Raw genomic sequence first — 26,164 nt, 5'->3', positions numbered from 1 at the left:
CCCGACCACTAAAATGCAGAGATTGGCCACACATGGGCTAAACACCTAGTGTGCAAGGGGCTTTATATGTATTTTGCCTGGAGTTCAACTTACAAAGATTGCAAAAGAGCATCTCAGATGTGCCTATTCGGGTTCTGTTATTGCATTTTAAGCAACAAAACTTTACATCTTTGAACTAAAATATGACTATATTCTATTTATGCAGTGACCGTCAGGGCTGTTTTTTAATTTCCTTATTATTGAATACATCCCAAGTAAAGGATGGTTGGCTGGATTACACGTAGGCTGTCTCAGAGCCATAAACCCAGCCAGTCTGCTGATACTGCTGTATTCATTAGCTTCAAGCCAGGACTTGTGAGGTTGATTGACAGAAGTGGGGGGACAATAGAAAAGAAATGCAAGCATATACCACTGGAAAGAACAATACACACATAGACAGAGGTGAAGGTATTAGCCCAGTACAGGCAAAGCTACACATCTAAGCATAGGTATGCATATCCAAAGTTTTTTGGTTTTTTTTTCTTTTTAAAGGCCCGCTTCAGGCAGAAATAAGCCCTTGCATTGCACACTGCAAGGGTTAAATGCTTGTTACGTTTAGAGGTAGCGGAATAAGGTGTAAGGCCCCATTCACACTAGCGCGTTTTTTGATGCATTTTGCATTTTGCAGAAATGCACGGGAATTTTTTAACATGGGTTCCTATGGAACATGTTCACATCAATGCTTTTTTGTATCTCTGCGTTTTTGGAAAGGGTCGGGGACTTTTTTTCATGCAAAAAGCAGCGTTTTGCATGTAATGGTTTTCAATGGACAAGCATCAAAAACGCAAGTGCACCGTTTTTGCAGAGTTTTTGATGCGTTTTTGGTGCGTTTTTGGTGCGTTTTTGCCGTTTTTTTTTTTTTTTTTTTATTTTTTTTTTTGTAATTTTTTTTTAAGACTGTAAAAAAAAATGAAAAAAAAAAAAAAAAAAAAAAAAACGCAAAACGCAAATCGCGGCAAAAACGCGGCTCAAAAACGTGGCAAGCATGAAAAAAAAACCTCCAAAAACGCTCAAAAGCAACATGCATAGGTGTGAATCGAGCCTAATACCTTATACCCTGCTCCAGAGGGCTCTCTTCATATGTGCCACTGGTCCCTTATAGACTCTCCACCAATAGTCCTGCATTGTATGTGAGGACCCCCAGGGCCCACCCTCAACCTAGAGCATAGAGAGAAGAGCAACCGCAGCTAGAACTATTACAGCCCTTTCCTCTAGACGAACATTAACCCTGCGGGGTATGTGGGTGTGTTTGGGGGGGGGTTATTTTTTTGTTATCCTGATGTCCAGATTTAAAGATTTCTCTTCAATAGAATTGGGAGGGTTTTTTAGTTTTAGTTCTTTAGTTTTACTTCTATGTCCACCTTTAAATTTTGGCCGGAGTTCCACTTCAGGCTTGTTTTAGTGGCTGAGTTGCTAAATCCTCAAAACTTTGTTCAATCTCTTACATGCCAAAGTGTGTATAACATCAGTGACACAATAAAAATAGTTTAGGGTTATGTCTACGTAACCCAACAAAAGAGTTGAAAATACCAGCATGTTTAAAGCTGAACTCTAGACAAATATAAAATACACAAATCAACCCAGCTCTGTAATCATTAATACACCATTAAATGTATATTTTTTTTTAAATGGCAAGCAGTTTGGCAAGACTGTGGCAAGAATTTGACCTTGAATCAGCCTTTTGTAGTCCTGTACAGCAGAGCGGGAGCGCAGGAGGAAGAAGGAGTACAAGGGGCCAATCAGTTAATGTGATGTCAAAAAGTACGCTGATAGGAGGTGTGAGCAGAGTGATAGATGAGCTCATATTGTGCTGCTTCTCTTTGTATTGCCCAGTCATGAGCTGGGCAGGTCCTAGACAACCTGAAGTGGTTTGAGTGGTGTTGGACATTAAACTGAGGACATCCAATGACAGAAAAAATCAGAGAACATCTGTGAACAAAATGTGAATTTTGCAACAAAGGCTGTTTTGTGTTATTTTATCTTTTACGGGCTGACATTCTGCTTTAAAGGATAAGTTCACTTTGCAGGTAAAAAAATGTGCATTTACAATTTTTTTTTTTTTAAGAGCCTGGAAAGCTGCATCTGTGATCAGCAGGTCTCCTGCAGACTGTCAGTGTGAGCTGTCTTCCCCGTACATTGTATGGCCAGGGAGTTTCACACCGACGGGCAGAATCAATGAACTACTACAACGCTCGACAGCATGCGCAAAGGATGTCGGTTCTTGTAGATCATTCACACACACACAGCTCTTTGAATGAATGATGCGGCACGTAAGGCCACGCTGTTTTTAAAAGTGACAGCTAGTACGGGGAACTTCTCACTGTACTGCTGTCACACTGGTGCGGGGGCTTCAGGTAGGAACATGTTGCATGCTCCACTCTAAAAATGGGTGAAACATGTAACACAGGGGCATTGGCATTTTGCTTGCCCTAAAAGGGCTGGTTGTATCTGTAAGACTAGATGTCCAGAGCAACCCCCCCACTTACATCAGATGTCAAGATCTCCCCTACCAGCAAATGTAAGGAGTCCCCTACACTCCCTTACATCACAGTGCATCCCCCTTACCTTGTGCTGCTGCTGGGAAGAAGCTGGGGGCGGAGCTGGGAAGCAGAAAGTGCAGAATCTGGAGGAGGACCAAAGGAGGGCTGTAGTCAGCTGCTGGAGTCTTCTGAATGCTGAGATCAGGGGAGTTGGAAATGATTTCCCCTCTTACGCCGTGTACACATGATCAGAAATTCGGCCAGCAAAAGACTGATGAGAGCTTTTGGTCAGAAAATGCGACCTTGTGTATGCTCCATTGGACTTTTGGTGGCGGAACTCCCGCCAGCAAATGAGTGAGAGCAGGTTCTCAATTTTTCAGTCGGAAAAAGTTCCTATCCTCAAATGCGATCATCTGTACAAATTCCGAGGCGCAAAATTCCTACGCATGCTCGGAAACAATTCGACGCATGCTGGGAAGCACTGAACTTCATTTTCTCAGCTCGTTGTAATGACATACGTCACCGTGTTCTCGAGGTCGAAAGTTCAGAGAACTTTTGTGTGACCGTGTGTATGCAAGGCAAGCTTGAGCGTAATTCCGTCGGTTAAAACCATCCAAGTTTTTTCCCGACGGAAAATCCGCTCGTGTGTATGCAGCATTAGTGTTCTGGCGACAACCCAAAATTTGAGATTTTCTTTTACAATTGATGATAATTGTAAACCGAAAACATAGACCCCTTTCACACTGGCACTAGAAATAGCCTTTGCCTGAAAACCTCCCATTCACTGCAGTGTGCTTTTCACACTGGAGCGGTGTGCTTGCGGGACATTACCAATAGTCCTGCAAGCAGCATCTTTGGGGCGGGTTGGGAACGCTGTATTTGGTGCTCTCAAAATACCCCTGCCCATTGCAATGAATGGGCAGCGCTTCCAAAGCACCTTAAAAGCGTTTTGAATGCGCCACAAAACGGGAGTTTTTAACCTTGTTTTTTGAGGTTAAAACTGCCCAGCTAGCGGCCGAAAAGCGTCGCTAAAACAGTGCTAAAGCGCTGCTAAAACGAGCAGTGATAACGGTGGGTGCTGTCAGTGTGAAAGGGGTCTTAGGCCCCTTTCACACTGGGGCGGTTTGCAGGCGTTATTGCGCTAAAAATACCGCCTGCAAACCGCCCCTAAACAGCCTCCGCTGTTTGTTCAGTGTGAAAGCCCGAGGGCTTTCACACTGAAGCGGTGCGCTGGCAGGACGGTAAAAAAAGTCCTGCGAGCCGCATCTTTGGAGCGGTGTGTTCACCGCTCCTAAACCGCTCCTGCCCATTGAAATCAATGGGACAGCGCGGCTATACCGCGGCAATACCGCGGCTATAGCCGCGCTGTACGAGCGGTTTTAACCCTTTTTCGGCCGCCAGCGGGGGTTAAAACCGCACCGCTAGCGGCCGAATACAGCCGCAAAAACTACGGTAAAACAGCGCTAAAAATAGCGCTGTTTTACCGCCGACGCCCCCACCGCCCTGGTGTGAAAGGGGCCTTAGAGAGGTTAAATCTCCCTAACGGGGCAGAGATCGTAATACAATCCTGACAGATGGTCTAATCCCTCTCTACTCTATCCAAAACTAAAAAAAACCCCAAAGTTTTGCCTTTAGTTCTACTTTAAGAATATGCTGTATAATAATTCTATATTTGAATAATATTGGAAGCAAATCTACATGTTCTCTTTTCTGTAAATGCTACGTGTCAGAAATAAGTCATTCCGTGCCGCACATGGAGCATTACTCTAGCTTTGGATTGTTGCCCCGCATTTGTCTGGAACCACATGGAAGTCCTGGCTGGAAACACATTTTGCCCTTCTGCATTTTCACTCTCCCACATAACAGGTGGCTGCATAAATATTTAGACGTTTAACACATGTCATATGTTGTAGGCACCTGTGTTTTCATAATCAGGAGTACAAGGTCCTGTATGTGTTTTTTTCTTGGATCATATACACATAGCATTTTGTGAATGTAATGCAATTATCCCAGAGGCGGGTACCATTTACAAAGTATTTGCAGTATATTCGCTAACCAGGGAGAGATTTGAAGCTGTAGATCATCAGTCTGCAATTACAGTCTATTATGTTTTGTGCCGACGTGAGAGATCATACAATCTATGAGAAATGGGAGTTTTGTGAAGTTGATGACGAATTGGTTTAACCAGCGTGGTCAACATCATAGTCGACGTTTATGTCGATTTTAGATGGAGCTAAAATGGTGCCAGTCTTAAGTGTTGAAAGATTTGGAAGTCTGCCCATCCAAAACTGAATAGGTTTTAATCCTTTAAGGCTGGGTTCACACTGATGCAAATTGGATGCGATTTCTCCACATCCAATTCGCATGACAGGTGAGTGTGACTGGCTCCCAGTGGAACTGGTTCACACACCTCCGGGGCAGCCGCGGTCCGAAAAACAGAAGGGTCCTGTGCGTCTTCTGGTCTCGGGTGCAAATTCAGCCCAAAATTCGGACCTGAATCGGTAAACAGACACGCACTGGACCCCCTACTGTGAGCCGCAGCCACCACTGGTGTGAACCCAGCTTAATTGTGCATCCACTTTAAATTGCACTCTATAGTTATTATATTTTTAACATATTTTTCTGTGTGAATGATCTTGTCAGCGTATGCAAATGTTAAAGCTGAACTGTGGGTAAAACCTTTGTCCACCCCTCCATCCATTTACAGAACATCTTGTATTTGTGAGAAGATTATAACCAAGTTTCAGCACTGAAAGTTTGGTGCTTACAGTAGTGTCTGGGATGAACAAAAGTATTTTTATCTAATGCAGCACCCATTATTAAAGCGGAGGTCCACGGATTTTTTTTTAAAGTCAGCAGCTACAAATACTGCAGTTGCTGACTTTTAAAATAAGGAGATACTTTCCTGTCCAGGGCGCTCGCGATGTCGGCACCCGAAGCCGATGTCTCCCTCGGCTCTCGGGTGCTGCCGCCACCATCTTCGGTAAGGGACTCAGGAAGTGAAGCCTTGCGGCTTCACGTCTTGGTTCCCTACTGCACATGCGCGAGACGCGCTGTGCAATCCGAATGGTCCCTGCTGTCTCTGGGACCTGTGTGTGTCCCAGCAGACAGCGCGGGGGGACGGGAAGAGGCGTAGACTCCCGCGGGAGTCTATGCCTAGAAGTGGGTACAAATACCTGTCTTGGACAGGTATCCGCACCCCCCTCCCCCCTGAAAGGTGCCAAATGTGACACCGGAGGGGAGGAGGGTTCTGAAAAGCAGAAGTTCCATTTTTGGGTGGAACTCCGCTTTAAAGGTAGGTTTTTTTTAACAAGACAAATGTAGAAATATTTAAGCTTTAAAAAAAAAAAAAAAACTTATTTTTTTGTACAGTTTATGTGTACGTGGGGCAAACATGTTTGCTCATTACATATGCAGACTGCACTCTGTGCTTATTAATGTTAATCAGATTTTGTTCTGTACATATCTCTGAGTACACGTCTCAGACATCTCAGAAGCACAATGGCTAAGAGGTTAGGACTTCTGCCTAGCAGCACTAGGATCATCGGTTCAAATCCCAACCACGACATTAGCTGCCTGGAGTTTGCATGTTCTCTGTCAGCGTGGGTTTCCTCTGGGTTCTTTCCTTCCAAAGACATGCTGATAGGTTAACTGGCTCCTGTCTAAATTTACCTGTGTATGTTAGGGACCTTAGAGTGTAAGCTCCTTAAGGGTAGGGACTGATGTGAATGTACAATGTATATGTAAAGCGCTGTGTAAATTGATGGTCCTATATAAGTATGTGTAATAAATAAAAATATTAGAATCTCTGTGTAGCTAATTAAATTTTTATCTCAGCAGTAATTTTGTACTGTACAATGTACAAACACCCAACAAAAATGTTCACATAATTAAATAGTAAAATAGGCGAAGTCAAAACAATGAAACATTTACAGTAATGGCTGTGTGCTCGCTGAAATTATACAGCTTACCCTTTTCAACAAAATTACTTTATTTTTAGAGTACACAAATATTTTCTCTAACACCCCGTTCACATTGAAATGGCGCTACTTCAACGCCATTTCAAAGCCACCAGTCAGTGCGATATCATGTGCGGCTTGCTGACATTTGTGCGACTTTATGCACAGATGTCTATGCAAGTCGCAGATGACCTTGCCAAAAATAGTGCAGCAAACTTTTTTAAATTTTTGTGCAAGTTGGAGTCAAGTTGGAGTGATTTGAACGGTTCCATAGGTACAAATAGGGTGTGAACTTGTCATGCGATTTAAAACTGTCAATTCGCAATGACAAGTTACACCGCTGTGAATGGGGCTAAAGATAAAACTTAGGGGGACTAATACAATTTTTGTTGTTTTTTCCCCAAATGGACATTAATGTATCGTGTTTCCCCGAAAATAAGCCCTACCCCGAATAAAAGACCTAGCATGATTATCAGGGAGGGCTGCAATATAAGCCCTACCCTGAAAATAAGACCTAGTAAAGTACATGAAAAAAACTGTGGTACGTTTTTGTAGGACGATTTTACTGGTATGGGGTGCAGTGTGTCTCCCCTTGTGACTGTATTAAAAAATACCTTATTCACAGCCGTAGGTGGTCATCTCTCCTTCTGGCTGGCGTCTGTGGCCACACGGAGCGGGCTGATGTCAGCGGAGATCTTGGGTCTTCCCTCTTCTCATCTCCTCCCGGCTGACGTCTGTGGCCCCTCCCTCTTCAGTGCACAGAGCATGCTAATGTCAGCAGGGATCTCAGAGCGAAGAAGAAGAGCAGATCACGTGAGCGCCCAGGGGATCTGTAAAAAGGTATTTTCCATTAGGCATTTGCAATGGGAGACACACTACACCTTATACCAATGTGATCTTTATATAAAATGAATTACATAATTTTAAAAGGACTTTAACCAAGATGTTTTTAAAATGATGTCAAAATACTGACTCCTAACCTGAGAGGGGGAGGAAGGGGGGGAGAGAAAGAACAGGGGATACAGGAACTTTAAAAAAATATATTTTATTGTTTTATTCCAGGATTTTTAGAACATACCGTAGAGGGGTAAATGACACAGCACAAGCACTTTGTACTTTAAAGGAACAGGATATATATATATTTTTTAGGGTTACAACCACTTTAAGATCGTCATTGTACATACCATAAATAAGTAAGACATCCCCTATAAATAAGCCCTAGTGTGTTTTTTGTAGGCAAAATTAATACAAGACCTGGTCTTATTTTTGGTGGAAACCTGTATTATTTCTTGTCTTATGAATGCATTTTCTTTGCTTTTTTTTTTTGTTTAGCTTTTCTTTTGCTTGGGGCACCCGAGCCAAGCCACAGCTCCCTGTGTCCACTCAGACACTTAGTCATGGTCCGGCCCCAGACCTTCTCTCTCCTCATTGACTTACTGACTTTGACAGCAACGGGAGCCAATAGCGCTGTTCTGTTGTCTCAGCCAATGAGGAGGGAAAGTTCCAGGCAGCCGAGACACTCCTGCAACATCGCTGGATCGAGGTGGGCTCAGACAAGTATTAGGGGGGCTGAGGGGGGCTGCTGCACACTGAAGGTTTTTTATCTTAATGCATACAATGCGTTAAGATAAAAAAACCTTCTGACTTTACAATCACTTTAGGCTACTTTCACACTGAGGCGTTGGGGACATCGGCGGTAAATCGCCGCTATTTTTAACAGCGGTTTACCGTCATTTTAACAGCGCTATTCGCCCGCTAGCGGGGCACTTTTAACCCCTGCTAGCAGCCGAAAAAGGGTTAAAAGCGCCGCTGCAGTTGCTGGCAGTTTGGCGGCACTTCCTATTGATTTCAATGGGCAGGGGCGCTTTAGGAGCGGTGTATACACCGCTCCTACAGCGCTGCATACACCGCTCCTACAGCGCTGCAAAGATGCTGCTTGCAGGACTTTTTTTTTTTACCGTCCTGCAAGCGCACCGCTCCAGTGTGAAAGCACCTGGGCTTCACACTGGAGTGAGAGGAGAGGCTCTTTATGCAGGTTCTATTTTTAACACTATAGCGCCTGTAAAGCGATTCAGTGTATAAGCAGCCTTAAGTTGTATCAGCTGCTGTTTGGTGTGATGCAATGGATTGCCTCACACTGTGTTGTAAAAAAAACTACAGCCTGCCATACTTTTTTTTTCAGCACATACCATGGTGGCGTTAACCTGTAACATAGGAGACCAGGCATTTTGCCTTGCATGTGCTGGAATAGCTGCCAAATACTTGATCCTCCCTTCTAGATTGTAAGCTCTAGCGAGCAGGGCCCTGTTATCCCTCCTGTATTGAATTGTATTGTAACTGTATTGTCTGCCCTCATGTTGTAAAGTGCTGCACAAACTGTTGGCACTATATAAATCCTGTATAATAATAATAATGCAGTCCCACTGCACCCGGTGTGAATGAGCCCTGTTAGTGTATAATAAAGGCACAGGATCTTGTTCCACTTATGTTATCAGTCTTGAATTCCTTTTTTTTTGTAAGCCAACAAGAATAATGTGTGTCTGATGTCTCATTGTGCCAGGGTCACGCTACAAAAGGTCAGTTTTAGAATACAAATTTCTTACATGTGCCATTAACACATTCCTCTGTGACAGGGCTGTCCAGCTGTTACAAGGCTTAGTAATTCATTGTCAGTGCAATGCATGCTGGTCTAGAAAGACATGAGCTGCAGAACCGTTTTTTTTTTTTTTTTCGATTCTGTTTGCTTTTACTGTAGTCAGCAAAGCTTGGTTAAAAATCATTCTTTTCCTGAGCATTGTCATTGCCGGCCACTGAGTGTTTATAGTGATGCTGTAAACCTTCGACATACCTGGGCACGGCAAGTCGGCATATGTGCAACAGAATTCTTCTGTTTAATCATTGCTTTGAAAAATAGGTCAAGAAGAGAAATCTACAGCTCCTCCTAGTAAATAATTAAAGCTAATGGAATTTTCACAAGATCTGTGAGGGGAAAATTTCAGTAAGGCTGTGAACTACTGCAGATTATGGTATTTTTTATTTATCACTGCAGTGCGTACAACTCTACCTGGTAAATGCATTTAAATACCAGTCTATTTTTAAAGGCGGAATAGCGGGTCGCTTTGGGATTGGCTGGGAGGGGAGTGAAAAAAAAAAAAAGTCATATTAATTAGAGGAAAGATGGGTTACTTCATATTATGCTGGAAGAAGCTGCCTTGTAAAAGATCCATTGTTTGTAAGGGTTTACAGTGCACTGCAATGTATGGAACGAGGATACATAGGCCTCGCTCACACAGGCGTGCTTAAACTGGACCTTCACCTTCCTGCGGCACTGACCTGCTATCCATTCCGCCCCCTATAGCGCCAATATCGGGTTCGTTTTTTTTGTTTGTTTACATACTGTTATTTTGTTGCTTGAAAGACTCGGCCCGCCCCCCCCCCCCCCCAACTTCTGGAATTGGCCTAGGCCAATGATGTGGTGCCCCGAGTACCTCCTGGGATGCATGAAGTGCAGTCCCATTCAGTAAAGGGGTGGGGTCTAGCAGCGCCTGCACCTGGAAGGGCTGGCAGCTGTCACAGGCAACATGGCGGCACCGGGAATTGTGCAGCAGCTCAGCGATGGATCCGCTGGCTAGGTGAGTATCCTTCCTGTGCAGAAGACCGTAAGAGGTAAGAAGGTGGGGGAAAAAATGGGGGAGAGAAAAGCCTGAAGTTCCTCTTTTATCACTTCAGCTCAGGAAGGTTTTACCCCCTTCATAATCAGGCCATTTTATTGCTATTCAGCACTGCGCTACTTTAACTGACAATTACGCAGACATGCAATGCTGTACCCAAACTAAACTTATATAATTTTTCACACAAATAGGGCTTTCTTTTGGTGGTATTTAATTACCTATGAATTTTTTATTATACAAACAATAAAAAAAAAAAAAAATGACAATTTTGAAAAATAAATTAAATAAATATATATATATAATATGTATATTTATATTTATTTAACATTTTGCTATAAAAGATATCCCTTAAGAAAATAAAACAAATTAAATCTCTTAATACATTTTGGCCAAAATGTATCCTGCTACATTTCTTTGGTAAAAAAAAAATCCCAATAAAGTGTATATTGATTGGTTTGCATGAAAGTTGTAGCGTCTACAAAAGATGAGATATATACTGGAATTTTTATTAATTTTTTTCTTTTATACTAGTAATGGCGGCAATCAGCGACTTATAACGGGACTGTGATAGCGGGCTATATAACTCTAACTGATGCTGGGGGGAACTAACTGCCACTGACATCACCATTGACATTATTACAATGATCAGTGCTGATAATATGCACTGCCATTGTATTAATGACATTTTGCAGAAAAAGGGTTAACATCTAGGGCGATCAAGGGGTTAAATGTCTGCCTAACAAGTGTTTGTGAGTACTGTGTGCTGCTTTTACTGGGGATCTAGTTGTTTTTACTCCCTGGGTACTGCCTGCATGTGGATGCATGGAACATCCAGGACTTCCCATGTGAGAAAACACGGCCATCACGCAAATGTACACGTGAGTATGCCCGTGTGGACAAGGTTATAGAGTTCCAGACAAGGTACTCCTGTGGCAGCCTTGTTCATTTGGCAGGTTGATTAGCTTTTAAAGGTTTCTTAATGGAACCCAGTTGAATGAACGCGCTTTGCTGCACATAAATGTGGGTTTCATGTTTTGGGATTTTTAAAATCTTGAAATCTGTGTTGGGTACACTATAACCTCTCCCTGGTGCCAGTGCTTTCTGTCAGGGCTAATTGACACTGCCATTTGAAAGGGCACATCATTTTAGTGTTGTGGAAAAAAAAACATACTTCAGCCATGGTTCAGACTGATGCAATGCGTCATGTGATGCTGCGGGTCACAAAATGCAGTGCGTTTTCCTGAACCGGATTGCATGGGTGTAAACACCCATGCGATCTGGTTCCAGTGTATGCCGTGAATGCAGCACCCCCGTGGCCATGAATGCAGCACCCCCGTGGCCATGAATGCAGCACCCCCGTGGCCATGAATGCAGCACCCCCGTGGCCATGAATGCAGCACCCCCGTGGCCATGAATGCAGCACCCCCGTGGCCATGAATGCAGCACCCCCGTGGCCATGAATGCGGCCCCACCCCCGTTGCCATGAATGCGGCCCCACCCCTGTTGCCATGAATGCGGCCCCACCCCCGTTGCCATGAATGCGGCCCCACCCCCGTTGCCATGAATGCGGCCCCACCCCCATTGCCATGAATGCAGCCCCACCCCCCTTGCAAAGAATGCAGCCCCACCCCCATTGCCATGAACGCAGACTCACCGTTGCCATCAGTGCAGCCTGATCCATGCCCATCTGCAGCCTTGGAAAGGACAGGGAGGGGGCAGGATGAGCGCCAACAGAGATGAAACAAATCTCCCTACATAAGTTTTACCTGTATATCTGCTGTCTACAGCTTTATATACTGTTTAGAAAGTGCACATGTGTTAGATTTTCTCTTCCTGTTCAACACTGCAGTGAAGCCTGGGCATACAGCCAAGACAGCTGATTGGAGAAAAGGCACACACCCCCTCTCCTCATAGGTAGAGAATTTCAGCTCTGATTGTTGAATAGTTCAGGGCTCTGCTAATCTATTTATAGCATCCCCCCAACACAAAACTCCAGCTGCTTTTATCATATGTGACAGAAACCTTGTCTGTAGTTATCAGGCTGATAACAGAAGAACTGAGCAGGAGACAGCTAGAGGACTCAGTGCTTTGAAGAGAGATAACAAAATCCTGCAGATATGTGCCCAGCTCAATTTTCATGAATCTGGTTTACATCCACTTTAACCACTAGCCGACCGTCGTAGCTGTACGCTGGCCCTTTAAATAGGCTTGACGTAAGAGCTGATGCACGTGCCCGACGGCCGCGTTGTCCGCCGGGCACCCGGGATCGCTCCTGAGAGCGAGAGAGAACAGGGGATCTGTCCATGTAAACGGACAGATTCCCTGTTCTGTCAGGGAGAGGGGAGACATCTGCTATCTCTAGTGATTAGAAACAGCGACGTGTCTCTACTCCCAGTCATTACACTCCCCTAACAGTTAGAAACACCTCCCTAGGACACACTTATCCCCTTAATCGTCCCCTAGTGTTAACCCCTTCCCTGCCAGTGACATTTATACAGTAATTAGTGGTTATTTTTAGCTCTCATCGCTGTATAAATGTCACTCGTCCCAAAAAAGTGTCGAAAGTGTCCGATCTGTCCACCGCAATGTCACAGTTCTGCTAAAAATCGCAGATTGCCGCCATTACTAGTAAAAAATAAATATATAAAAATGCCATAAATCTATCCTCTATTTTGTAGATGCTATAACTTTTTTTTTTTTTTTTTTTTTTTTTTTTACCATAAATAGGTAGAAGAATACATACTGGCCTAAACTGATGAATACATTTTGTTTTATAAAAAATTTTTTTGGGATATTTATTATAGCAAAAAGTAAAAAATGTTTTTTTTTTCAAAATTGTTGGCCTTTTTTTGTTTATAGCGCAAAAAATAAAAACGGGAGAGGTGATCAAATACCACCAAAAGAAAGCTCCATTTGTGGGAAAAAAGGGATGTCAATTTTGTTTGGGTACAGCATCGCACGACCGCGCAGTTGTCTGTTAAAGCGACGCAGTGCCGTATCGCAAAAAATGGGCTAGTCATTAAGGGGGCAAATCCTTCTGGGCTGAAGTGGTTAATCCATGCTTAGATCCAAGATATACACTATATTACCAAAAGTATTGGGACACCTGCCTTTACACGCACATTAAATTTAATGGCATCCCAGTCTTGGTCCATAGGGTTCAATACTGAGTTGGCCCACCCTTTGCAGCTAGAACAGCTTTAACTCTTCTAGGCAGACTGTCCACAAGGTTTAGGAGTGTATCTATGGGAATGTTTGACCATTCTTACAGAAGTGCATTTGTGTGAGGTCAGGCACTGATGTGGACGAGAAGGCCTGGTCCACAGTCTCCGTTCCAATTCATTCCAAAGGTGTTCTTTCAGGTTGAGGTCAGGACTCTGTGCTGGCCAGTCAAGTTCCTCCACTCCAAACTTACTCATCCATGTCTTTATGGACCTTGCCTTGTGCACTGGTGCACAGTCACGTTGGAACTGGAAATCCCCAAACTGTCCCCACAAAGTTGGGAGCATGAAATTGTCCAAAATGTCTTGTTATGCTGATGCATTAAAAGTTCCCTTCCCTTCACTAAGGGGCCAAGCCCGACCCCCACACCATAATCCCCCCTCCACCAAATGAATTGGACAAGTGCACAAAGCAAGGCCAATAAAGACATGGATGAGCGAGTTTGGGGTGGAGGAACTTGACTGGCCTGCCCTTAACCCAATAGAACATCTTTGGGATGAATTGGAGCGGAGACTGCGAGCCAGGCCTTCTCATCCACAGCAGTGTCTGACCCCACAAATGCACTTCTGGAAGAATGGTCATACATTCCCATAGACACACTCCTAAACCTTGTGGACAGTCTGCCCAGAAGAGTTGAAGCTGTTATAGCTTCAGAGGGTGTGCCAAGTCAATATTGAACCCTACGGACTAAGACTGGGATGCAATTAAAGTTCATGTGTGTGTAAAGGCAGGTGTCCCAATACTTTTGGTAAGAGTGTGTGTGTGTGTGTGTGTTGTTATATTATATATTTTTTTATTTTCTTCTCAATTGAGTATGTGGAGGCCTTGGTTTTCATGTTTACTTCTCAGTCTAATATGTTGATCATTGGTTATTGCTGATCCTTGGTAATTAGAACTTTTTAGGGGACTTTTTCCACTAGTATGCTGGTATTTATGCGCAGAATTAGCATAAACTTCGGCTGTTCAGGAACAGATAAAAATCTCACGTTCTCTATTGTGAAGACATATATTTAAATATATGTTGAAGAAGCACAGTTCAGTGTGTGTATTCAGGGAGTCTTTATGTGCCATGTAGTATTGATCAGTTGAATCATTACATGGTTGATGCTCCCACAGGCTCTATTAAACACTTAATTGAGAAGTTAAATTATATGCAGGCTTTTTTTTTCTTTGTGCTCGTGGCATAATTGGGATTCTTTCCAAGTTTAAGACCATGCAACAAATTGTATTTATGAGTTAAGCCACTATTCACATTGGGCAGTGGTAATCTATACATTATATTTCATGTATCCACTAAGTACTGGAGCTGGCTATATACCAACAGATAGTCTTTACATATCCTCCTTTCAGCCTTTACATGTCTTTTACTAGCAGCTGTATCTTCAGTGATTCATCACTGCATAGAGAAAAATGATCTCTTGTACACATCTGTCATTCCTCCTGTAGTAGAGCAAAACCAGAATGGTGGAATGATGAATATACTGTATATGTACAGTATGAACTTATATGAACTTTGTGTTAAGATGTGTATATATATTGATATTTTGGTTTGCACAGACTTTTATGATTGTTTTTTTTTTGTTTTTTTTTATAATCACGGACTTGCATGAATTTTTAGATGTATATTTATTGATTATATATGATCAGTTGTGATTTTATATTTATTGGTACATTGATTTCCACGCTTTAACACTGCAGCACTTTTTATATGCACTTCTTGTAATAAACTGTATATACAGTGTGTGTGTATAGATAGATATTTATATACACTCAGCAAGTAATATACAAGCCTTAGGATAAGTTTAGGTTTGCTCACTTTTCAGAGACATGTGAAGAGGTGATATGACTCCTCCTTAAAGAGCATTGCCCGCCCCCCTCCCAAAAATAAAATAAAATTAAGCAGCTACAAATACTGTATTAGGGCACTTACTGTACTATTAGGGCACTTACCTGTCCAGGCATCCAGCGGTGTCTTAACCCTAGCCGATTCTTGAATCAGCGCTCAGGTGCAGGTACTACCATCTTGGCTAAGGAAAACTGGCAATGAAATCTTGTGGCTTCACAGCCAGTTTCCTACTGTGCATGCGTGGATCGTAAGCAAGCTTGTTAATGGGCCTGCTACGGGCGAAGGAGGAGGGGGGCCGAACATCCGACTTACTTCACCGTGGCGAAGTGAGCCAGAAGTGGGAGCAGGTACCTGTCAAAACCAGGTGCCAAATGTGGCAGCAGAGGGGGGAGAAGGTAGATAAGCTTATCCTTTTGGATGGAGCTCCACTTTAAGACCTGGTTTAACCCTGTAAATGCCACACCACTGTGCCACAACCATGGGTGTTCAGCTGTGTGCAGCTTGGCTGATAAAATTGTGGCTCAACCATGTGCTTCTACTGCCCCAAGTCTAAACAAGTCCTTAGATCAGGAATCGCCAAACTTTTTAAGCAAAGGGCCAATTTACTGTCCTTCATACTTTAGGGGGGCAGACTATGGCCACCGGGAATAGAAATGTTTTTCTGGCATCAGTAGGAGTAAACAGTGTTCTATCTTTGGTATTAGTGGGCGAGGAACAGCGCCCCATTGTTGGTGTCGGTGGCAGGAATTTTGCCCCATTGTTGGTGTCGGTGGCAGGAATTTTGCCCCATTGTTGGTGTCGGTGGCAGGAATTTTGCCCCATTGTTGGTGTCAGTGGCAGGAATTCTGCCCCATTGTTGTTGTCAGTGGCAGGAATTCTGCCCCATTGTTGGTGTCCGTGGCAGGAATTCTGCCCCATTGTTGGTGTCCGTGGCAGGAATTCTGCCCCATTGTTGGTGTCAGTGGCAGGAATTCTGCCCCATTGTTGGTGTCAGTGGCAGGAATTTTGCCCCATTGTTGGTGTCGGTGGCAGGAATTCTGCCCCATTGTTGGTGTCAGTGGCAGGAATTCTGCCCCATTGTTGGTGTCAGTGGCAAGAATTCTGCCCCATTGTTGGTGTCGGTGGCAGGAATTTTGCCCCATTGTTGGTGTCGGTGGCAGGAATTCTGCCCCATTGTTGGTGTCAGTGGCAGGAATTCTGCCCCATTGTTGGTGTCAGTGGCAGGAATTCTGCCCCATTGTTGGTGTCGGTGGCAGGAATTTTGCCCCATTGTTGGTGTCGGTGGCAGGAATTCTGCCCCATTGTTGGTGTCAGTGGCAGGAATTCTGCCCCATTGTTGGTGTCAGTGGCAGGAATTCTGCCCCATTGTTGTTGTCCGTGGCAGGAATTCTGCCCCATTGTTGGTGTCCGTGGCAGGAATTCTGCCCCATTGTTGGTGTCAGTGGCAGGAATTCTGCCCCATTGTTGGTGTCAGTGGCAGGAATTCTGCCCCATTGTTTGTGTTAGTGGAATGAATAGTGTCTCATATCAGTGGAATGAATAGTGTCCCATGTGCCAGGTAAAGGCAAGCAAAGGGCCACATCTGACCCCCAGGCTGCAGTTTGAAGACCACTACCTTAGAACAAGCACCCAGACCTCTGTACCTGCAGGCACTGTGAAGTAATGCATCCTCAAAATTTAAAGCAGAAGCACTTTCACAAGCTCAGCTCATTGCTTTAATCTCTCCCCCCAGTCCAGCACATTGTGTAGAAGGAGTAGTGCCTAGTCTCGGGTACTTAAAGTGGATGTAAACACCAACATTTTTTAAAATTAAGACTCATATCTGTTACAGGAGAGGATGTAATTTCATCTCAGCCCAGTCTTGCCACAAAGAGTTAATCCAGCTCTGAGAAATATTCTTATCTTTCTTCAGTAAGATAAAAACAACACACAGAGAAATAGGTGTCAGTTCTTCCCCCTTGCTGTGACAGGTGATTTCCTTATCTCATCCACCAGTGAGAGAGACATTCTGTGTACTTCACATCCCCCTCTTTTCTTCTCCAGCTCTCCCAGGATTGGCTGCTCCACACCTCAGCATAATTGGGCATGCTGAAGTCATGTGGTGACTTTCCTGGGTTTTGACTGGATATTAGTGATTGTGGGGCATAATCCACCAGACCAGTAGAAGTTCAGTGTAAGGAATATGGAGGATGCCTGGCCAAGGGGAGTGAAGAGGTGGGCGGGGGTCTACTGACATCACAACTCCACCCACCGAGCTCTGCACAACAGACCCGCCCACAGAATCTGGAGTATTGCAGGGCTCCAAACAGCTAAAGGGGAGTTATTTGACAGGTAAGGATACATGAAGGAGGAATGTATATCCTTATAGATCAGCACTATGGAAGTCATTTAGAAATTATGAGAGTGGGTTTACATCCACTTTAAGCTAGCTCCTAAAGATGAATGGAATTCTCTTGTATGAGTACATAACTGGATTAAAATGTCATTTTTTTCTTTATATCTGTTTTTAGAAAAAGATTAAAACTTTCCCTTTCCCTATGTATGACTGCCATCTTGCATTGGTTCCCAGTATTCCATATTAACCTATATAAGGAATTGTTTTCTTGCCCACAGCTAACTGTTGCTTGTGGGCACCCAGCTCTTATTTAGCACAAGTTGATAAATGCCACTAGAAGAAAAAAATGAATGAATATATTAAATGGAGACCATTTGAAACAGATAATGATAAATTCTAACACTGTGTAAACGTTTCCATGAATTGGTTAATGCATTGATGAAATATTTATTAAGACATTGGGATTGCTTCATTGCAAAAAAAATAAAAAATTGCTTGTTTTTCTTAAGAAATCCTGTGTACTAGCTGCCAAAGAACATGGCTTAGTGCAAGGAGCTTTTAAGAGCTCCCAAAGAACTTGGTTTAGGGGGAAGGGTGACGTCTGCCAAAATGGGGGGTTGTGGTGGGGATACATTTGGCTGGAGCTGGTCTTTAAAATAGACCTGGAAATGAAGGCTGGCCTCTGGAGACCCAAAGCTGCCAAGATCTAAACATGGCCTGCTATTCTACCATTCGCCTGGATTAGTAACAAAAGTTATCATTTTATTGCCAGAAATTTTATTCTATGGGGCATGTTTAAGATTACTTCTCCTATGAGATCCATAATGTGTAAGTATGCAATATTTTCATGCGTATAGGAAATTTCTATGAGCATAATTAAAGTCTAATTTGCCAAGCGGAGACAGCCCGTGGATTCGCCAAGCCACAGGGATTATAAATGAAGTGTACTTGCTCTTTTTCTTTTTTTTTTTTCGCTTGTTACTCTGAATATGGATTTTACAACCCTAATTATTGCTTCTCTACTTTGTAGGACTTGCGCAAACAGGTAGCCCCGTTGTTAAAGAGTTTCCAAGCAGAGGTAAGAACGCTTTCAATTACTATCGCTGCTAGAACAAAATGCTTCTTTCTGTTGTAGATACCGTGTTTAAAAGCTCATTTCATCAGAAACATATTAATTATGGATGGACACTGGTCGGCTGGAGTACTTCCCGGCTGTTCATGCCTCTCAAGTTTTCCAGCAGTGCTTTTACTAACATTGCTGCAGCAGGAGTCGTCTCACTTCTCTTGCTGCATTCTCTCTAAATAATAGTAATACCCTCTTCTAATGCCTGCAGTAAGGGGGGAAGATTTGGGAGCTCACATTTTAGAGACCTTGCCACCAAATATCATTGATCTTAAAATCCAGCAATTGAATGAAGTTACCACCAGCCTTCTAAGTTGCATCTCGAAGAAGCTGTATTGGATAGAAAGACCGGTATCCGCAGTGGGGAGGAATCATGGCACCTCCACAATTTAAATCTGAATAGAGAAGTACTGTAGCCAATAAATATGCAGTGTCCTCGGTTGAAATATTTCTTGTTGTTTTGTGAAGAGCTACCTATATTTAACTGCACAATCTTTGCCTTTAAAATATATGAATGCAAAGACAAATATTTCATAGTGTTGTCTGTCACAACTAGCACAATTTAAACATATCTCATTGGACACAATGGATAATTACAATAATTAACAATAAGTCGTTTATGCCATTTATAAAGCTGACATCCTGTGCTACCTTAATGAAATTGGCAAGTAATGTAGACCTTCAGATTTATAGACCATCAAATTATTTGTCCTTTTTTCAGTGTAATGTACATATACACTTAATTGAGGCATAATTAAGAGTACATCACAATTATACTGTGTAATGTTTGTTATGTAGATAAATGGCATTTATAAATGTCTCCACACTTATTTTGCTCTAGAACCAAAAAAAGCTCATATAGCGAATATGCTCTGATCTGGTAATCATGATATACAAAAATGTATATTTATATGAACAGATCTTTTGTTATGTGACGGAATGGTATATAGAATTCCATGGCTGTTGTATACATCTACAATTTATAATTTATAGTCTTACTACTTGTAGGTTGCAATCACAGTATTCAAGACAGGAGTGCACCGAATGGAAATTTTGGTGCCGAAAATGCAGTTTTTAAAAAATATTTATATTTTTATATATATAATTGTATTATATTTGACTTTTTAATTAATATCATCATTTTAAATTAATATGAATTTATTGTTGGCCATTATTGGCACCTTTAGTGCAAGAAAAGTCAAGAAAAATACAGTTTGCAGTCTCTAACCATCTCTTGTATCATGTCCTCGGTCTCTAACCATCTCTTGTATCATGTCCTCGGTCTCTAACCATCTCTTGTATCATGCCCTCAGTCTCTAACCATCTCTCTTGTATCATGTCCTCAGTCTCTAACCATCTCTTGTATCATGTCCTCGGTCTCTAACCATCTCTTGTATCATGTCATCAGTCTCTAACCATCTCTTGTATCATGTCATCAGTCTCTAACCATCTCTTGTATCATGTCCTCAGTCTCTAACCATCTCTTGTATCATGTCATCAGTCTCTAACCATCTCTTGTATCATGTCCTCAGTCTCTAACCATCTCTTATATCATGTCCTCAGTCTCTAACCATCTCTTATATCATGTCCTCAGTCTCTAACCATCTCTTGTATCATGTCCTCGGTCTCTAACCATCTCTTGTATCATGTCATCAGTCTCTAACCATCTATTGTATCATGTCATCAGTCTCTAACCATCTATTGTATCATTTCCTCAGTCTCTTACCTAAACTTAAACACACTACTAATAGTATTTCGATGAGGCGCACCTCTAGCAGACATGTTACAGGAGATGGTCAAAGACTGCAGACATGATTCAAGAGATGAATGCAGACTCACCAGTGTCCATCAAATGCAGCCTCGCAGTGCCTGTGCATGTCAGATGCAACCTCCCAGTGCCTGTTAGATGCAGCCTGCCTGTGCCCGGATCAGGCTGATGATCTCCGTGTGTCACAGAGCTGGATTTGAATTTCCCAGCCGCAGGAACAATGTCCTGCCCCCTGTGGTCGGGTTTGTTATACACGGAGATCGCCGCTCTGCGTGAGGAGGAGGGAGGAGAGGAGGATGACTGGGGCATGCCAGGGTGACACCCCCCCAATGGGCAGCACCCGGGGCGAACCCCGTCCCCTTTTCAGCGCTCCATTATTGGCATTTTTTTTCTTTCGGCCGATAGTTTTCAGCGGCTAAAATTTCGGTGCACCACTACAAGACAGTATATAGGTAGTGGATTTATGTGATACAGACCGAGGTCATGATACTCTGAACCTATTATGGGCCTGGAGCAGCTCCAGAATGCAGCATTTTACCATTTATGTTTATATTCCTTAAAGTACAACTAAAGGCAAACATTTTTTTTAGTTTTGAATAGAGTGAAGAGGGATTAGAACACCTGTTAGTTTTTTTTTGTTCGCTGTCCTCATTAGAGAGATTCGCCCTCTCTATTTGTCCCGTTTACCGTTATCATTGAAAGTTAAAAAGAAAATCCCAAGTTTTGGATTCTCCCCAGAAAAGAAATAGAGGGGAAATCTTCAGATCAGGACACTAGTTCTAGTGACCTGGGGGTCCCCAAGAGATTTCCTAAATTTTCAGGGATTCCCTCTCACTTCCTGTTTTGACTCTGAGACATGACTTGAAGGGAGATCTCCCCAATGGGATAAAGATTGTAAAACTAAACCTTACAGGGGTTATAACCCTCCCTTACTCTATTAAAAATGGGGGGGGGGGGGGGTCCTATAGAGCTACATAGATCTATAGATCTACTTTAATATTTACCTTGTCTGGGTTTCTTTTGACATTTTGGGATTGATTCTAGCATTCCGGAAGGGATGATTCTGCATCTGTTCCCACCGGCTCTAACACTGAGAACTGAGCAATCAAAAACCGCTGATCGCTCAGTCCTCAGTGCTCCCTGAGCAGAGAGCTGGTGGCTATCTGTCACCACCGTCAGTGAGACTTACACAGATATAAAAGGAGTGATATGTAACAATTTTTCTTTTCTTGAAACATTCCAAAAGCTGGTAAGGTGTATATGTGATGCATAACACCTCATATGTCCATTTGTAAGATCTTTTAGGTTGAAAGAATTATGTCTGTGGTGATATTTTGGCTGAATTTTCAGTTTACTGTTGTTGGTAAAAGTATAGACCAATCTGTGAACTTTTTTCTAAACGAACAACTCTGTATATGGCCACTAAAATGTGGAATGGAATTATGTAGCACTGAAATGAGCAATCAGAGGGGTAAGTAGGAGAGGGCAGCAGGGGAACCTTGCTAATACTGAGGGGACAAAAATATTGAAACTGCCTGTAAGCTTTGGGTTTGTCCCTGAGTACTGATCCTTACTCTGCTATTGCAGCCTTTTCTCAGCCTTTTTATCTTGGAGGTACCCTTGAAATAATTTTCAGGTTTTAGTCTCCATGCACACATGGCGTTTTTTACAGCTGATTTTACAGCGTCAGACTTTATTTTTATTATTTTTTTCAGCTTAAAAACTCCTATCAGTGTTATTCTATGGCCTCATGCACACACAGGCTTTTAGGAGCTGTAAGTGGCTGGTAAGTTTTCAAGCTGCAAAAAAAAACCCAGGGCCAGAGCGTTCTGTGGACTAGCTTACAGTCTGTAAAAACATCTGACGTAGCTTAACGCTGGTCACAGTGTAAGGCCTCATGCACACGAGACGCTGTTAAACTCGCATTCAGAGGCAGTTGGACACTTTTTTCAACTGCCCCTGAACCCATTCAATGTCATCCTATGTGTCCATGTACACAGTCTCGTTTTTTGGCATTTTTAGGCAGTTGCGTTTAACCTCGTTTTTCCAGAAGCAAAAAAATGGGTTCAGACACAAAAGTTTTCCACATTTCAGACGCCAAACGCGGCTAAACGCCGGTACCGGCGTTTAGCCGCGTTTGCGTTTATAAGTGTTTTTTACAACCCCACTTTGGGGCCACATATCTCGGGGCCACTTGGTTCTAGAAACCCCAAATTTGGTGTGCTAACACAGTTGGAATAACACTATAACATTTAAATTTGGGGTTTCTAGCACTAAGTGGCCCTGAGATTTGGGGCCCCAAAGTCAGATCACAAAATGTCATTCTCTGCTGCAGAAGTGCCTGACATTTTGCGACCCGAGTTTGGGGCCCCGTATCTCGGGGCCACTTAGTGCTAGGAAATCCCCAAATTTGCATATTTTATAGTGTTAGTCCAACTGTGCTAGCACACCAAATTTGGGGTTTCTAGCACCAAGTGGCTCCGAGATATGGGGCCCCAAAGTTGGGTCGCAAAATGTCATTTTCTGCTCTGCAGACGCTTCTAGACGTAAATGCGGGTAAATGTGGCTAAACGCAGCATGCAAAGGCGGCAAAACGGGCGTTTCTAAATGCCGGTTTCAGCTTTTAAAAATGTGTTCAGCAGAGTTTGCACTGGTGTCTCGTGTGCATGAGGCCTAAAGCCACATCAAGCCTTTTTTTTTTTTTTTTTTTTTTTACATGTGCAAATCAAAGGTTCCCTATGAGGACTGTCTTTACTGATTGACGCATTTCAGCCCATTGATTTGAATGGAAGTCGCATCCGAGTCGGATCATGATGATCCGACTTGTGGTGTGACTTGTGCTCTGAGGATCTTGAGGTGGAACCCCACGCCAAAAAAAAAACAAAACGGTGTGTGGTCCCTCCTCAAGATCCATACCAGGCCCTTTGAAAGGGAACCCCATGCCAAAATGAAAATAAAAATAAAAAAAACAGCATGGGGCCCCCCGCCCAAAATCCATGCTAGAACCTTATCCAAGCATGTAGCCTGGCAGGTCAGGAAAGAGGGGGGAGGGGAGTGAGCACCCCCCTTCTGGACCATACCAGGCCACACGCTCACCCCGAAGTACCTTGTCCCCATGTTGAGAGCCTCTTCCCAACAACCCTGGGCATTGGTTGTGGGGGTCTATGGGCAGGGGGCTTGTCGGAATCGGAAAGCTACCTTTAGCAAGGGGTCCTTGTTAAAGGATGGGGGGATCCCACGCTGTTTTTTTTTTTTTTTTTTTTTTTCATTTTGGCGCAGGGTTCCCTTTCAAGATTCATACCAGACTCAAAGCTCCTCAGAGCACAAGTCGCACCACAAAGTCAGATCATAATGATTCGACTTGGATGTGACTTCTATTCAAATCAATGGGCTGAAAAAAGCTATTAAAAGCGTGTTTTACAGCCAATTTTTTGCTGGCATTGGTAGTGGCTTTGCAGCTCATTTTTTTCTAACTCCTTTTGTGCATGGGAACTTAAAGTGGAACTTAATGGTACTTATTAAAAATGGGTAAATAGGACACACCTGTGAAGTTTGCTTTTGGTCGTTTGTGCAGTGCTTTTTGTTGTACGTTTTTGCACACGTGATTTTACTGCGAATTGTGTTTTGCATTTTTTATGCTTTTTTTCTTTTTTTGGCCAATTTGTTGTTGACCAGATTAAAAAAAAATGCTAAATTGTGGCAAAAATGCACTGCATTCTTTTCTGCAGGTTCTCCTTTGAAGTCTATTGAACCCAAAAAAGAACTGTTTTGTGTTTAAAAAAAGTCACCGACCCTTTCCAAAAACACAGTGGCTGAAGAAAGCTTATATGTGAACGTGTCCCATAGGAAACCATGTTAAATGAACTGTGTAGTGCGTTTCTGCAAAAAGCACCAAAAAACACGTAGATGTGTGAACCAGGCCTAACTAAAGGCAACTTTTTTTTTTAGTTTTGAATTGAGTGTAGAGGAATGAGAACGCTTGTCTGTTTTCGTTGCGATTTGTGCCCCTGTTAAGGAGATTCACCCTATTTGTTCTGTTTACCATTATCATTGAAATTAAAAGAAAATTCCAAATTTTGGGTTGTCCTCAGAACGGTAAGGCCTCATGTACACTGGACATTTTTTGGTGTTTGTACAGCTGCTGGTTTTGGCTTCAGACGGTTTTTTCTGCAATCAATAAACTCTCCAGTGTGTTATCCTGTGTCCATGGTTATCAACTGTTTTTGGCTGGGGTTTTTTTTTTTTTTTTTGGCTGCAAAAAAAACACCAAAACTAGTGGTTCTGAGAGGCGTTTTTCAGCTGTAAAATGACTCTAATGTCAATGTCAAAAACGGCAATAAACACTCAAAAACGTGACGCGTTTTTTAACGTTTTTGATCCATTGAAAAAAAACACTAATGCAAAAAGTGCTAAAAAATGCTATTGCAAAAACGTTAAACTCACTGCAAAGCTACTGGCGTTTATATAACGTTAATATGACGTCCAGTGTGCATGAGGCCTTATAGAGGGACAATCTTCCAATGGGGACATTAGTTCTGGTGACATGGGGGCTCCCAAGGAATTCCCTTAATTTGCAGGGATTTGCTCTCACTTTCTGTTCGGCAATGAGACAGGAAGTAAAGGGAAATCTCCAAAATGGGTAAAGATAATTATGAAAGGGATTATAACCCTCCCTTACTCTATTCAAAATGAAAACAGTTCTGCCTATAGTTCTACTTCAGGCTCGATTCACACTGCAGCGATGCGGGAACCCTGCAAATCCACTGCGGGTTCCCGCATCGCATGTCTCCCGGCGACAGTTCACACTGCCCTATGCGAACTGCTTGGGAGTGTCATTTAAAAGTTAATGACACCCCCAAACCAGTTCTCCTATCACAGTGCGATCTGCAAATTCGGACAGGAATCGGATCACATGGAAGTGAACACCCATGCAATCCAACTCTGCTGCGGACCAAAATAAGGGTCCTGTGCGAGTTTGGTCCGAATGCGATGCAAATTCAGCCATACTATCTGTATGGCTGAATTTGCATCGCACAGAGATCCCATGTGATTTGCATTGCAGTGCGGTGGGAATCACATCCGATGTCGGACATTGCTGCAGTGTGAACCGACACTTAAATTTACCTACTTGCCTGTCTGCCCCTGTACAGTGAGTTGCACATGCGCAGCTCACTGTAGAAATTCAGCAGTGCTGAAGCCTATGGCACTTGCATATTCATGGTATTGACGTCATATCGGCCCGGGCAATAAAATGGGCAATCCATACTTGGAAGCTGGCCAGTCTAAGATGTCAGCAGCCTGCGGGGAGCTCCAGGATGCCACATCGCTGGTGCCAGGTGAGTATAGTCTTGCTTTAGGGAACCCCTGCTAAAATGATTCTAATAGCTATAGCTCATGGTACATGGTATAGCATGGTCTGTAAGTTGTAGGTTGAATAATGAGTAAAGAATGTGTGTGGAATACCATTTTTTTATCGCCATCCTTTTCTATACTACAAATATATTTTCATATTAAATAGTCCCTCAAAGACTTCTGTCCTCTTCTCCCTGGACTACTTCTGGGTTCCAGGTTATTGACCTCTTGATTGGCTGGTGGGGGAAGACATGATCCTGACTCATGCATGTTGAGAATGCATGCTGAGCTGCGCAGACACAGCACAGTGTACATTTAATTGTCTACGACAGGCCATAGATTATGGGATTTTATTTCCTGCAACCTGCA

At 43.0% G+C, this 26,164-nt stretch overlaps 1 protein-coding gene across 5 annotated transcripts in view; it reads left to right on the top strand.

Annotated features, from left to right (window-relative positions):
* Nucleotides 1–26,164, top strand: part of CUX1 (cut like homeobox 1) — a 536,633-nt gene that overhangs the window by 159,351 nt on the left and 351,118 nt on the right. For all 5 annotated transcript variants that reach the window (XM_073616665.1, XM_073616662.1, XM_073616663.1 and 2 more), the window contains one exon: nt 18,583–18,630. In XM_073616665.1, the coding sequence (XP_073472766.1) occupies nt 18,583–18,630 (48 nt within the window). The remainder of the gene's footprint in view (nt 1–18,582; nt 18,631–26,164) is intronic.

This window comes from Aquarana catesbeiana, linkage group LG02 (genome assembly GCF_042186555.1).
Source record: "Aquarana catesbeiana isolate 2022-GZ linkage group LG02, ASM4218655v1, whole genome shotgun sequence".
Classification (NCBI taxonomy): Eukaryota; Metazoa; Chordata; class Amphibia; order Anura; family Ranidae; genus Aquarana; species Aquarana catesbeiana.
Note: the sequence above shows the minus strand (reverse complement) of the source record. Positions and strands in the feature narration are given on the sequence as shown.